At 34.8% G+C, this 13,324-nt stretch overlaps 4 protein-coding genes across 4 annotated transcripts; all 4 read left to right on the top strand.

Annotated features, from left to right (window-relative positions):
• Positions 1-5,293: 5,293 nt before the first annotated feature.
• On the top strand, positions 5,294-6,554 carry LOC135789509 (very long chain fatty acid elongase 7-like). Its single transcript, XM_065299367.1, has 4 exons — positions 5,294-5,454; positions 5,533-5,723; positions 5,784-6,161; positions 6,233-6,554. Exons 1-4 carry the CDS (start codon positions 5,394-5,396, stop codon positions 6,416-6,418), a joined length of 816 nt encoding a protein of 271 aa, XP_065155439.1. The 5' UTR covers positions 5,294-5,393; the 3' UTR covers positions 6,419-6,554.
• Positions 6,555-6,811: 257 nt separating this feature from the next.
• LOC135789508 (very long chain fatty acid elongase 7-like) lies at positions 6,812-8,016 on the top strand. The gene is made up of 4 exons (XM_065299366.1): positions 6,812-6,975; positions 7,034-7,224; positions 7,287-7,412; positions 7,471-8,016. Exons 1-4 carry the CDS (start codon positions 6,915-6,917, stop codon positions 7,978-7,980), a joined length of 888 nt encoding a protein of 295 aa, XP_065155438.1. The 5' UTR covers positions 6,812-6,914; the 3' UTR covers positions 7,981-8,016.
• Positions 8,017-8,082: 66 nt separating this feature from the next.
• On the top strand, positions 8,083-9,365 carry LOC135789507 (very long chain fatty acid elongase AAEL008004-like). The gene is made up of 4 exons (XM_065299364.1): positions 8,083-8,247; positions 8,301-8,491; positions 8,553-8,678; positions 8,737-9,365. Exons 1-4 carry the CDS (start codon positions 8,187-8,189, stop codon positions 9,265-9,267), a joined length of 909 nt encoding a protein of 302 aa, XP_065155436.1. The 5' UTR covers positions 8,083-8,186; the 3' UTR covers positions 9,268-9,365.
• Positions 9,366-10,656: 1,291 nt separating this feature from the next.
• LOC135789465 (very long chain fatty acid elongase 7-like) lies at positions 10,657-12,249 on the top strand. The gene is made up of 4 exons (XM_065299305.1): positions 10,657-10,957; positions 11,022-11,212; positions 11,310-11,441; positions 11,501-12,249. Exons 1-4 carry the CDS (start codon positions 10,897-10,899, stop codon positions 11,960-11,962), a joined length of 846 nt encoding a protein of 281 aa, XP_065155377.1. The 5' UTR covers positions 10,657-10,896; the 3' UTR covers positions 11,963-12,249.
• The last annotated feature ends 1,075 nt before the right edge of the window (positions 12,250-13,324 follow it).

Raw genomic sequence — 13,324 nt, 5'->3', positions numbered from 1 at the left:
TGTTCCTTTATCTTGAAATTATAAAACGGTTGTACTTCAACTCTGCGGTTAAATCTAATTGAAGCCGTTTTGGTTTGTAATTCTAATGGTAAGGTAACTATTCCATTTTTAGCTGTTGCTATACATTCCGGAATTATTATATCATTAATATTAAGATTTGGAAATAATATTTGGCCTTCAAGTATGTTAACTGGTATTTCAATACCAGTTAACAGTTATTTGAATTTAATTCTAAATAGAATGGAATTCTTTTATTTTCTATGCAAAGAAATGAATTTCTGTAATCGATTAATGCTTTTAATTTTTTAAAATCATTATTGCCAATTAATGCGTCAAAATGATCATGCCATTCCATGACTAGGCATTCAAATGAATAATTGATATTAAAATCTTCTAAAATGGGATACTTTATGCAAGTGTCATTTGTTACTTTTTGCTTTAAGCTAGTCACTTCGAATTTCTTTTTGAATTGAAAATTTGAAAAATAATTTGAGACTGGTCCTGGATTAATAATCGAATTACTTGCTCCAGAATCAATAAGAATTTTTAAATTAAATTTTGGAATAATTATGAATGGTAGTCGCGGTTTTGACTGAATAGTGTTCAAGTCTAATGTTGGTTGTCCGAGGCTTCTACGCAAAAATCCGTGTTTTGATTTGTATCGGAAAACATACGGTCTGTTTCCTCATATTCGTCTTCATTATGCATCTCGTAGTTTTGTTCGTCTTGTTCTGTTTCATTTGTTTGTACATTATAGAGCTCCTCAGATATAAAGTTAGGAGGTCCAGTTTGTTTAAAATAGTTATTATTATTCACTCGACTCGGTACCCGATTTGTTCTGGCTGTAGAAACAGACATCGGCGTAGGAGCATTATTTTTATTGTGTCCAAAAACTTGGGAGTTTGTTGGATAGTTTTGTTTATTTATAATTGGTTTTGGCATGTTAATTGGTCCGCGTGGAAAATTCTGATTTCCGACGTAATTTTGTTGATGTGAAATTTTATTTGCCGATTAGTAAATTGCGCATTACTAGAATTTGAAACTTGAGTATTTTTTCTTGCCGGTTGCTGCGCAGTTCATAAAAGATGTTTGAGTCATATGATTATCGAAACGTCGGCATTCGTAGATGCACGCTTCTAAGGTGTCACAAGCTACGTTTAGCAAATGAGCACAATACGGCTCCGTTACACCAGCCTTAAATGTGGCTAACGCTTGGCCTTCATACATGGTAATTTTATGCTGTCTTATATCAACGTTCGCTGTCCTTAAGGACACGTGCTCGGTGAGAACGCGGAGCTTGCGTTTTACATCTTCGTAATATAACTCGTAGGTTTCATCTTGCTTTTGATAACACGTCGTGAGATCATGGACAAGAAGCTCTTCCGAACGCGGATCGCCGTACTTTGCAACTAACGCGTTTTTAAGATTTGCCCACGTATCACAATTAGCACTTATTAATACTTCTCTCGCTTCACATTTGATTTTTGATTTAATACTCTCGAATATAATTCTATTGAATAAGCACTCTGGAGGATCCCTCCTTAGTAAATTTAAGAAAGCTTCCGCTTGTTTTAAGAAATAAGGCAAGTTGAATTTCGATATTACCCGGTTGTGCCATTGTATTTTCTTCTTCTAAATTATATAAAGTTCGAACCGGACTTCGACTTCTATTTCTATTCACGGACATTAACCAATGTAGGTTCTTGTCTTTTTATAAATTTTAACAATTGTATGCTTTATGCGTTATATAATAGGAATAAAAAGGAAAACGTCGACTTACAGCAAGATCTGCGCCATTAACATGTCGGATAAGTCGTTCTGTGGAAGGTGCGATGTGGCCAACGGTCCTTCCTCGCAGGGGTAGATGCCCTCGTTTTAGTAAAGTTTATGTCTTCGAAGTTGAGAGATTTGATAATCACCGGTTTTTTGGTTTAATTAACACTACCGTACCGATTATCCTACCGGCTGCGCCAATTATATTGAACACTCGGATGAGTTTAAAAATAAAACGTTTATTGTTACTTGAGTTATATCAAATTATAAAATTTGACAAATGTCTTATACTACTTGACTTATCTAGTCGAGCTGCTAATAATAAGTGACGCTGCTTGGCAACGCGCGCCATAAGAAGTCGCGAAGAATGCTGACTCTACAACTTAGTGTTAAAAATAATTAATACTATCAATCAAACTTTGGTAATATAAAGTATAGTTTTAAAAAGTGGCACCTAGTACCGGACACATATTTGGGGCATACCCCTCTCACCGGACATTTCAAATATGTCATATGGTTAGGGAGGCTACCTTGTTTGGTATTATTTATGGGGCGGTGGGGGTGGGGTGATAGAATTTAACGATTTAATCAACGGATTTAACACACTGACTAGAAGCAGCCCGTGAATGCATACATCCACTAGCTAATGTGTTCATTTCAGTTACAATGAATACTTTAACTACGAATTTTAGCGAATGTATGCATTGACTAGTAAATGTATACATTTACTAAATGTATGCATTGACTGCAACATAGCCATCTCCTCACTCTCTCTCTCTCTCACAAGAAATATCAATAAGTTTACTGTCCGGCGCTAAGGGACAACTTAGTGTTCGGTGCTAAGGGACAGACATTTTCGTTCATTTGGTGGTACCTACTAAAATTGTTTAAAAAATCTAATAATATTCTACCATTTTACGGATAACAATCAAGTAGGGGAGAGGGGGGCAAAGTGGGCCCCATAAGCAAAAAAAGGGGATTTGTTTACCTTTTTTCACTCCTTACCCTATTTTTTACATCCTTGTTCAGTATTCAATATTAATAAGCCGTGTCTATCAAAATAAAAAAAAATTCAGAATATGGGGCAAGTGGGCCCCCGCCCATAAAAATTTTGCTATTACCTTTGTATCCATTTTTTGCTTATATATATTTTTTTTCATTTCTTACTTCGAATTTGTTGATGTGAGTTATTTTCCCCTCTTATTTACCTGAATTTCAGGCGCCCACTTTTCCCCCAGGGGCCCACTTTGCCCCCCCTTCCCCTACTACTTGTATCTTTGAATACCACTCAAATGTAAATGCATAAATATACTAGAATTACTTACATTGATATTTAGGTGACGTCGTGATTTTGCGCCTGAAACAGCAAACGGCTGCTCCCGCCGTGGCCGTGTGCGTTACTGGCGAGCCACGACGAGTGATCCTGTACCTGTGTGCCCCCCGCGCCCCTTTCACTTGTTTTTTGAAATGAAAAGATTTAAACTAGCTTAAATAGTACGAGTGTCCGGTGCTAGGTGCCGTCCGGCGTTACGGGACTTCCCCCTAAGACTTAGTTTTATCACAAAACCCCACACATTCCAGCAAGAACAAGGAAAATTGGATTGCTGAATGCAAATAGAAAACAATTATATTTTATATCAGAAAATTATTGTTCAAACAACGAGAACTTGCACAAACTAATATGACCACCAAATTGTCATGGGTGATAAAGGGAAATGAATATATAGAGTGCAACAAAAAGAAAAGCACTATATTATAAGAGAAAATCCAAACATCAAATGCCAATTTTTCCCGTGATATTAAAAAACTAAAGAAAATCACAAAATTCAAAGAGGAGGAGGTCGGCATGCTACAACTGTAGATTAATTTTCACATGATGTCATGGGAAGTTAGCATATTGGGTGTTACAAAAAGAATACATATTTATTCTAATGTGTAGGTAATACTGTTCGGGCCAAGTCCGACAAACGTATCGAAAACGCGACGAAGTGTTATCATTTGCATTTGGCAAACACCTGCCAGGGGACAGTTGCAATTATAAGCTTTGTTCTCGCAGTTCACTCCAGACTGCAGCTGCATCATTCTTGCAACGTTAGCAGGAATGTTCCCAAGACCTGCATTTGCTTCAGTTATGAAATTCATTCGCTCTTGAGCTCTTTTGCAAGTTACACGGTAAATAAATCGTAAAATCAGCGAGAGTTTTGTTCACTGCATACCTCATCCACCACATCACTATTTTGCCATGGAGCGCGATGTTAGACCGGCTAAACTCAGTCAGAGTCGCTTGAGCATCGCAAACAAAAATCGGGCAACCGTCTTCAGAACCAGGAGGACAAGCTACGCAGGTTTCGCCCCCAACAAATACTAACTATTAAAAGGAAAGTACATGAAAACTATGTTTTTTCACAGTTTTCTCTGTATCTCACAGCAATTTATTATACCAGGTAATTAAAAAAGAGAATTCAAAGAACTTCAAGACAAACTCTGAAAATTTTTGAATTATAGGTAATTTTGCTGATGGTTGAGAGGATGATAGAGAAATAGGTAAAACAAAAGAGTATAAATTTTATTGTAGATCTTATTAAAAATAATAATTAGTTTTAGGTTATTAATTTCAAAATACACAGGGAAACCCGCAGCCTGCGGCCGACGGTAAAAGTGCAGCCGACGGCATGCAACAATGTTGAGTTATTAAACTACCTTTGAAAATTTAGCATAAAAAACTGGGTTAAACACAAACCATTGTAAATTTTGATATACGAGTATTTGATGCAATTTCGTCAGACAGTATCGGATGTAAATTATGTTTTTGTTAACAAAACGTCTATTACATATAATTTCTTCAAACAGCCGTCGAATTATATTTCTAAGAAACGTGGTCCGCCGCATAAGATCAATAACAAATTAAAACAACATGCAACCAAGCCGTCTTCAACTTCTGTCGTGGACTCACCATGACGTTGTATCAAAGCGATAAAAAGAGTTGTTTGTATACAAATAGCGATAAGCGCCACAAGCAAAATTACTTTTAACTATTTTAGTCACCATTTCTGAACTTTTACCATACGAAATTTATATATTTTATTGTTTTATCTTCTAAATAATTTTCAGAAATTTTATAAATTGTTAATTATACTTATTTTAATAAGTTATGGAGGTGCTTCCCAGGTCAAGTTTCCGAAATTTTCTAAACTATGTAGGAGAGGTTTCATTTTTTTGGTAACCGGAATGACTTAATTCATTATATGACGCAATACATTTTATGAAAATCATGCAAATACTCAATTTCTTTTCTTTTCGCATAGGTCGTTTATTCACACGCAGGTCCTAGGTGAACAACGCAAATAATTCTATGGAATTTGCCGTGATTTGCCACAAAATAGCGTCGAATGTTGATAACTTGCATCCGTTGTATATTTCAATGTCGCATTGACATTGTGCAAAATTAAAAACTAAGACGTTATTAACTGCTCACTTTGCTCATGAATAATAATCGTAGAACAATCGATTGCTCGATATGCATTCAATCAACACCAGTTGCACACCAGTTTAAATTCACCTTTAATATAGCAAACATCAATTTGAAAATTGTAATTGAAGATTGCGTCTGTTAATGCATAATGGCACTATTGCTAAAGACTACGTATGAAGCTTATAAATATGCCAGAGATGACCTAAAAGGTAATTACAAAATTAAATAATTACATATTTGTTTCATTAGCAAAACATTTTCAACTTATTTTTTATTAATAATTATAGATCCTCGAACGGCCGATTGGTTTCTGGTTCACTCGCCAATTCCAGTCATATTTATAACGGCCATGTACTTCTTCACGGTAAAAGAATGGCTTCCTAAATTTATGGAAAACAGGCCAGCATACGATCTACGTAAAGTTTTAGTATATTACAACTTACTACAAGTTGTACTTAGTGGATACATAGTTGTTATGGTAATTACCCTTGAAAATATCTATTTACTCTGTTTTATTACATTTTTGTAATTTTTAAAGGCAAGTACAAGTTTACACACATTGAATTTGACATGCTCGCCAGTGGATTACTCTGACAACCCGCATGCGATGAATTTTGCCAAACTTACATGGTTCTATTACATGGTAAAAGTTGTCGATCTATTAGACACTGTATTTTTCATATTACGCAAAAAAGAAAGCCAAGCAACTTTTTTACACATTTACCACCATTTTGGTATGTTCTTTGTGGGATGGGTGGGCACCAAGTATGTCGCCGGTGGAGAATCTGTCTTTGTCGGGATTATCAACTCGTTTGTACATGTTATCATGTATAGTTATTATATGTTTGCCGCATGGAAACCGGAAATGAAAGAGACAATCTTCAAGTTTAAGAAGCACGTCACCCAATTACAACTTGTACGTCTAATATTAACTTAATCCTGAAATGTGTAATGATTCATTAATTTTCTTCTTGTGGTGTGTTTTAGTTGCAATTCATGACATTATTCTGCATCTATTTTCCGAAACTCTTCACAGATTGTAACTTCCCGAAAACACTATTGATATTTGTTGTACCGCAAGATCTGACGATGATTATCATGTTTGGTGATTTCTACTATCATGCGTATATCAAGGGCAATGGAAAAAAGGCACAGGTTAAGGACACCCACTGACGTACGTTAGCTATTGCTGCAAAACAACGAACAATGGCTGCACAATGAGGTGCACTATTTATGAATATATAATTTTGTTTTTCTGTCTATGTATTCACGTACAAATCAGTAGAATAAATATTAATAATTTAATAAAGTCTCTATCTTTATCTGGACTCTAAAATAACCTACCTTTTCACAACGCACTACAATTTCGTAAAGATTTACATAAATTTTATTCTAATATCTTCGTTGTTTGACCCCAAACCAAGGTTTCATCACATTTCACATATTGCAATTGGAAAGTTTATGCAACATCCTTCATTAATTTTATTGATTCACGTACATTGCACTTCAAAACAAGTTTTTTGTATGATTATATCGAACTTAATTTTGCATTGTATACATTTTTGCACATGCAGGTTTAGACAGTGCTTGATTATTACCAGTCGCTTTTATGGAGTCGACCAAGACGTAGTTTTCCATAAAATTGACTCAAAAGTAAAAACTTGCAAAGATGGCGCTTCTACTAAAAACCATGGCGAATAAATACGCCTACGCCATGAGGGAAATGAACGGTATGTTAAAAATTACATTAATTTAAAATAATAATTGTTACGATCAATTTAATTTCAGATAAAAGGACCGAACATTGGTTCCTCATTGATTCTCCAATCCCAACAATCTTTCTGCTTGCATGTTATCTACTTTTTGTTTTTGAAATTGGGCCAAATTATATGAAAAACCGAAAACCATTCAATATTGATAAAATATTGATTGCGTTTAATGCAGTTCAAGTTGTAATATGTCTTTATACATGGATTTACGTAAGTTTTTGTTATGTTTAACCCTTTTTAAACAAATCTACAGTAATTTATACTTGTTTCAGTTAACTCCCTATATTTTTGTTGGTGACTTTACATGTCAAGTTATTGACTACTCACCGGAATCTACGCCGATTGCAGAAATGGCTTACGTTTATTACTGGACCAAAATTTTAGACCTTTTTGACACGGTAATATTATTAAAATATCGACAATGTGAAAATCATATTCCAACTACTTATATTTTAGGTTTTCTTTATATTACGCAAGAAAAATAACCAAGTTTCATTCCTACATGTCTACCATCATTCCATCATGGTTGCCTACGTTTGGTACGGTGTAAAATACGTTGCTGGCGGACAACTGATTTTCATCGGCGTTATCAACTCGTTTGTCCATGTAGTAATGTACATGTACTATCTTCTCACAGCTTACGATGCAGAATACAAGAAAAGCGTGTGGTGGAAGAAGCATATCACTCAACTGCAACTTGTACAATTCGGCGCCATTGCAATATGGATATTTCTACCGATGCTTAGTTATGACTGTAAATTTCCAAAAACTATTTCTATGGTTCTCTTTCCTCAAGTTCTAACTATCACATGCTTGTTTGCTGATTTTTACTATAAGACATACATTAAGAAGAGGCCTGTCAAGATAACTGAAAACAAAGAAAAGTTGGATGCTAACCAAAACATTGCAGAAAATGCAACACCAAATAAGAGTAAACTTTTAAATGTATGTAATACTAATATCTAAACTATTTCAATTAAATACTTTTTTGTTGATTGCGAATGACTTTGATTTTGAAACAACCCGTATACATTTTGAATATGTGAACTTTGAACAGGAAGTATTGTTCCATTGTTAGTGACCTAGGAAGTAAACTTTTTTACTCCAAATTTTGGTGATAACGCAATTTGAAATAATCATTTGCGTTTGTGCCTTACGCGCACCCGGACAAAATGGCACTGCTACTTAAATCTGTAATTGAAGGATATGACTATATTGTCAATGACTTGGCAGGTAATACATTGAAAGACATTTGGTTCTAAATTTAATTTCTTGTAATTTTGTAGATTTCAGAACGAAAGATTGGTTAATGGTGAAATCTCCCATATCAGTTGCTGCTTTAATTGTTGGATATCTTATGTTTGTACGCCATTTTGGACCAAAATATATGCAAAATCGTAAACCTTTCAATATTGATAAAATATTAATAGTTTACAATGCGTTTCAAGTGGTTTTGTGTACATATTTATGTTATAAAGTAAGTTAACACTTTTTTAGAAAAATAGATTGCTTTTTGGTCTAAACTTTTATGATTTTAGCTTTTTCTGCCATGTTATTATGGGAATATACTTTGTGAAGAGGTAAACGAATCAGATCATTCTACTGAAGTAGCTCATACATCATATATTTATTATTGGACTAAGATTATTGATTTATTAGACACCGTAAGTTAAAAATACACAAGTAATGCTATTTTCATATTAAAATATTATAAATTTTAAGGTTTTCTTTGTTCTGCGGAAAAACACAAGACAAGTATCATTTCTCCACTTATACCATCACTCTATGATGGTAACTTACGTATGGTACGTGATGAAGTTCTACCCTGGAGGGCAGTTTATATACGTTGGGTTCATAAACTCTTTCGTGCATATAATTATGTACAGTTATTATTTATTGACCGTGTACGACAGATCTGTGAAGAAAAGCTTCTGGTGGAAAAAGCACATCACGCAACTGCAGTTATTCCAGTTTTTCTTGTATAGTATCCTGTTTCTCCTGCCATTAACTCAGAAGCAGTGCAATTTTCCAAAAGCTTTGTGCATGGTGGTATTGCCACAAGTATCCACCCTCACCTTTTTGTTTGCTGATTTTTACTACAGGAATTATATATGTGGTAAATTAAAAGTCACTGATGGTGTTCAAAGCGTAGAAGAAAAACAATCAAGTGAGCACTTGAAACAGAATGGAAACATTACAAAAGAAGAAAATATGTTAAATGGCACTCATGGGGAATGTATTAAACAGCGATAAGGCTAACATTGTGTTATAACTTTTATATTATATGTAATTTAATATAAAACATGTTAAGTTGAACTTGTAATTTATTAAACATTAAATATTAATCCGTATTAGTTTCGTTATTTCTTCTCAATTATTTATGCAGTAGGATAACATCCTGTATATTGGGTTTCTCCTACCTGCACAACATTTACCGTATGCAGTATAATTGAAATCAATAATATAAAAATTAATTGCAAAATGTGTTGGTAAGCGCATAACTCAATAACGTCTAGACCAATTTGGCCAATTCTTCTTTTTAAATGTTCGTTAAAATCCAAGGATGGTTTTTATTGCAAGTAAAGTGGAATAATTGCCCGAAAAAGTCTAAAGACATCCTTTTTCTTTTTCCAATACAGGCGTTTTCTAACCAAAATCTAAACGAAATAAATTCCACAGCTTCCTTCGATTTTATATGGTGTTTTGTGAATTCCACAAATATAATTTGTTCTTGAAAGGGTGGTAAAAGTCAGTGGAAGCGAAGATACTTTGGTCACCCAAGCTGAACCCCATACACCGCCCTATCACCAGGGTGACGGTTCTGTTCAGGAGATTTTTTTGCGCCGACTATAAAGTAGGTAGGAACAAAAAACTGCTACATTCCAAATCTTTATGACAGAACGAAGTCTCTTGAGCCCGCTAGTGTTTTATAATTACTTCTCAAATCTGTGTTAGAATTTTGCTAAATTTAAACAGGTTTTACAACCAAAACATAAGATACATCATATATCACGATTTCGTATAAGTAGTTAGTCAGTGTTTGTACTTACTTATTACGTATATTTATGCAATATATTAACACCGGCGTGCAGAAAAAAGAAACTGTATACAATATAGTAATTTTATTAACGTACCTATAGCAACGTGATACTTAGTCTTGAACACAATGAAGCCTTCATAAAGGCAAAATCAATATTAATAAAATGAAAATCATCAAGTTCAGATAAAATTTGGGGCTCAAACAATGCGTTATAATGAAAAATGAAACGTGGTTTTGTTCTACTTATGACACACGCTTAACAATAAAGAAATTGAAAATTCATTGAATTAATAAAATATACAGCTAGATTTACGTCGTAGTGAACCCAAAAAAGTAAAACTATTTGAATTGCTAATGTGAATTTGAATTGCTACCACCGAAATTGTTTCAACTGAGGAACCCTATAACTCATTTTAAAGGTACTCCTACATATAAATACAATAGCATGAAAAATGCATAACTTTCGCGTAGCTCTGTGCATCTGCGTCAAGCCGTCGATGCATGTGCATTGAACTTAACTGATATGTTATGCAAAGGCCTCAAAAGGTTACCGCGCCACCGGCCTGCAAACCGCTAAATACCAATCCACGCCACCGGAAGTGACTTAGACGCGCGTCCATTGTGCATTTACCGACGTTACCGTTATCGCTCTTAGGAGCACACTCCTCGCGAGTAGGACAACACTTAAAGCGACGCAGGCTTACTTTGACACACACATAAAAACAATTTCGGTGCGGATTGTACCAGAGTTGGTCAGTCGGTATCTGGCGCTAAATGTAGCTAGATGTAATTCTTCACTGCCAAAATTTCGGTGATAGATACTTTTTTGAAAAGAAACCAATATGGCGCTGATGCTCAAGTCAGCACTGTCAAGTTACCATAGGTTTATTAATGATCAAGCTGGTATGTTTGCTAAAAGTGTTTGAAAACAAATTATAATTATTGTTAATCTGAATCTAAAAATTAGATGAAAGGACAACGCATTGGTTCTTTGTTCACTCGCCTCTACCAGTGGTAACATTATTAGCTGGTTATCTATTGATTGTCTGCGACGTTGGTCCCAGGTTTATGAAAAACCGAAAGCCTTACAATGTGGATCGATTAATGATTGCTTACAATCTGTTTCAAGTGTTCATGTGTGGAGTTGTTGTCGTTAGGGTAATATTTACTGATTTAAATTACAATTTTCCATTAAAATTACATTATTACATTAAAATACAATCTTTTAACACTTACCTTTTATTTGACGTTGCAGTTAGTTCCAGAGGTCTGGAAAGCGGATTTCTTCTGTGAAGAAATCAACTATGACAAGGATGCTGCTGGCATGTCTGTCCCCATTACCACATACATTATTTATTGGTTAAAAATATGCGATCTATTAGACACAGTAAGTACCACTAAAAACAATTTAATTACCATTATTTACATGATAATGCTTTTTACTAGATATTTTTTGTTCTGCGTAAAAAATACAACCAAATAACTTTCCTCCATGTGTACCATCACACAATCATGGTATTCTACGTGTGGTTGTGTTTGAAATACGTCGCTGGAGGACAAATGATTTACTTGGGATTTATCAATTCCTTTGTTCATATGGTTATGTACTTCTACTACATGATGACTGCCTACAATCCTGCGTACAAGAAGAGTCCATGGTGGAAGAAGCATATCACACAACTGCAATTGGTGCAGTTTTTTATGAGCTCAGTTTATATGACAATGCCACTCACTCAGAAAGACTGTAATTACCCGATTGCGGTGCCACTTATGGTCCTGCCTCAGTTGTTTGCAATCACCGTCCTTTTTGCAGACTTTTATTACAAAACCTACATTAGATCTAAGCCAACCATTAAACCCCTTGAAGTACAAACTAATGGAATATCAAAAGCGTCAAAAAATGAATAGCAAATTCCAGAGTACAAAATGGTGTTCCTAGCATAATGAACAAAAACAAAATGCATTAACACAGACAAAAAATCATGGCAACTATATATAACCCATACTCTCATTGTCATAATAAGCAAACATTATTCTACCAAGTTTAGTTTTGGTACAAAATGTATATTATTGTATTAATTTTAATTAATTGTGTTTTAACTATATTTGCGTCTCTACAATCTTACCTCCCTGAAAAGTTGCAATCCAGTGAATGTCTCTTGCATCTGATTTCAATTGCAATACCCAAAACTGAACCAATTGTATTTTTTGGAGCGTCACCTTTCAAAGCGCCTGACCTTCCTGACCATACTATAATATTCTATGATCCTGCATTGTCAGATCACTACAACACGATACCAAACTCATCTGATTCATTATACGGACAAAATTTTATACTTTTCGAGAAATACACCAACTCACACCTCCAAACGTTAATTTCCTCCTTGATCAACTCACCTTTGTTTAACATCAGACACAGTACCCGTGGCCGTTACATAGTTGTAGCTCCTCTCGTCGAGTTTAATGAAGATCTCTTTAAACTTCTCTGGCACATGGAAATCATACAAATTGTTTTTGTTTTAAAAGATAACAAAATATACTCGGCATCACCATTCTCCTACGCAAATCAATGTGGCACTCAAGTAAAACAAATCGACTACTTTGGAAAGTGTACGGATGTCTCAACAATTCCATTCAGTTACCTTTCAGATGTTTTCAATGATCTGAACGGTTGTCCGATTCGAGTACAGCTAAACGGGAATCAAATACAGCGGCCATTCATAATTTATCAACATGAACCCAGACGAAATGGTATGTTCGTTCAATTGCTGAATACGATCGCATCCATGATGAATGCCACTATTGAATACTACTGGAAGTCGAGCGAATATCAAATTGAACATGTCGTTAAAGACCTGCTTGATAAACATATAGATTTGTATGTGCCATTGTACAACGTTCGATTGGACATGGAGATGTTTATAGAACTCACATCGCCGATTTACAGAGGAAAATTTGTTTGGGTGTTGGCGAAAAGTCGTACCAATGATATTTCTGTAAATCTCAGACATTTTCGTGGTATCGAATATAGCTTCCTCTTATCTTGTATCCTGTTTATTTTATGGTTTAAACTATTTGGACTAACAAAGAACAACCTGTTTCAGTCTGTTACTAATAGCTTGACGTTTTTCATTACAATTTCACTTCAACAGACGTCCCGACAACGTTTGACGAGTTACATTAGTAAATATCTGGTGTTTCTGCAAATTTTATTAACATTCATGTTAGTAAAGTTCCTGGAATGCGTATTGAGTTCCGCAATGACGACAC

The sequence above is a fragment of the Atheta coriaria genome, unplaced genomic scaffold (assembly GCF_025399875.1).
Source record: "Atheta coriaria isolate IRGN ID8LTWV9N9 unplaced genomic scaffold, Caltech_Dcor_3.1 hic_scaffold_3_pilon, whole genome shotgun sequence".
Lineage (NCBI taxonomy): Eukaryota > Metazoa > Arthropoda > Insecta > Coleoptera > Staphylinidae > Dalotia > Dalotia coriaria.
This window is presented reverse-complemented; position numbering and strand designations above follow the sequence as displayed.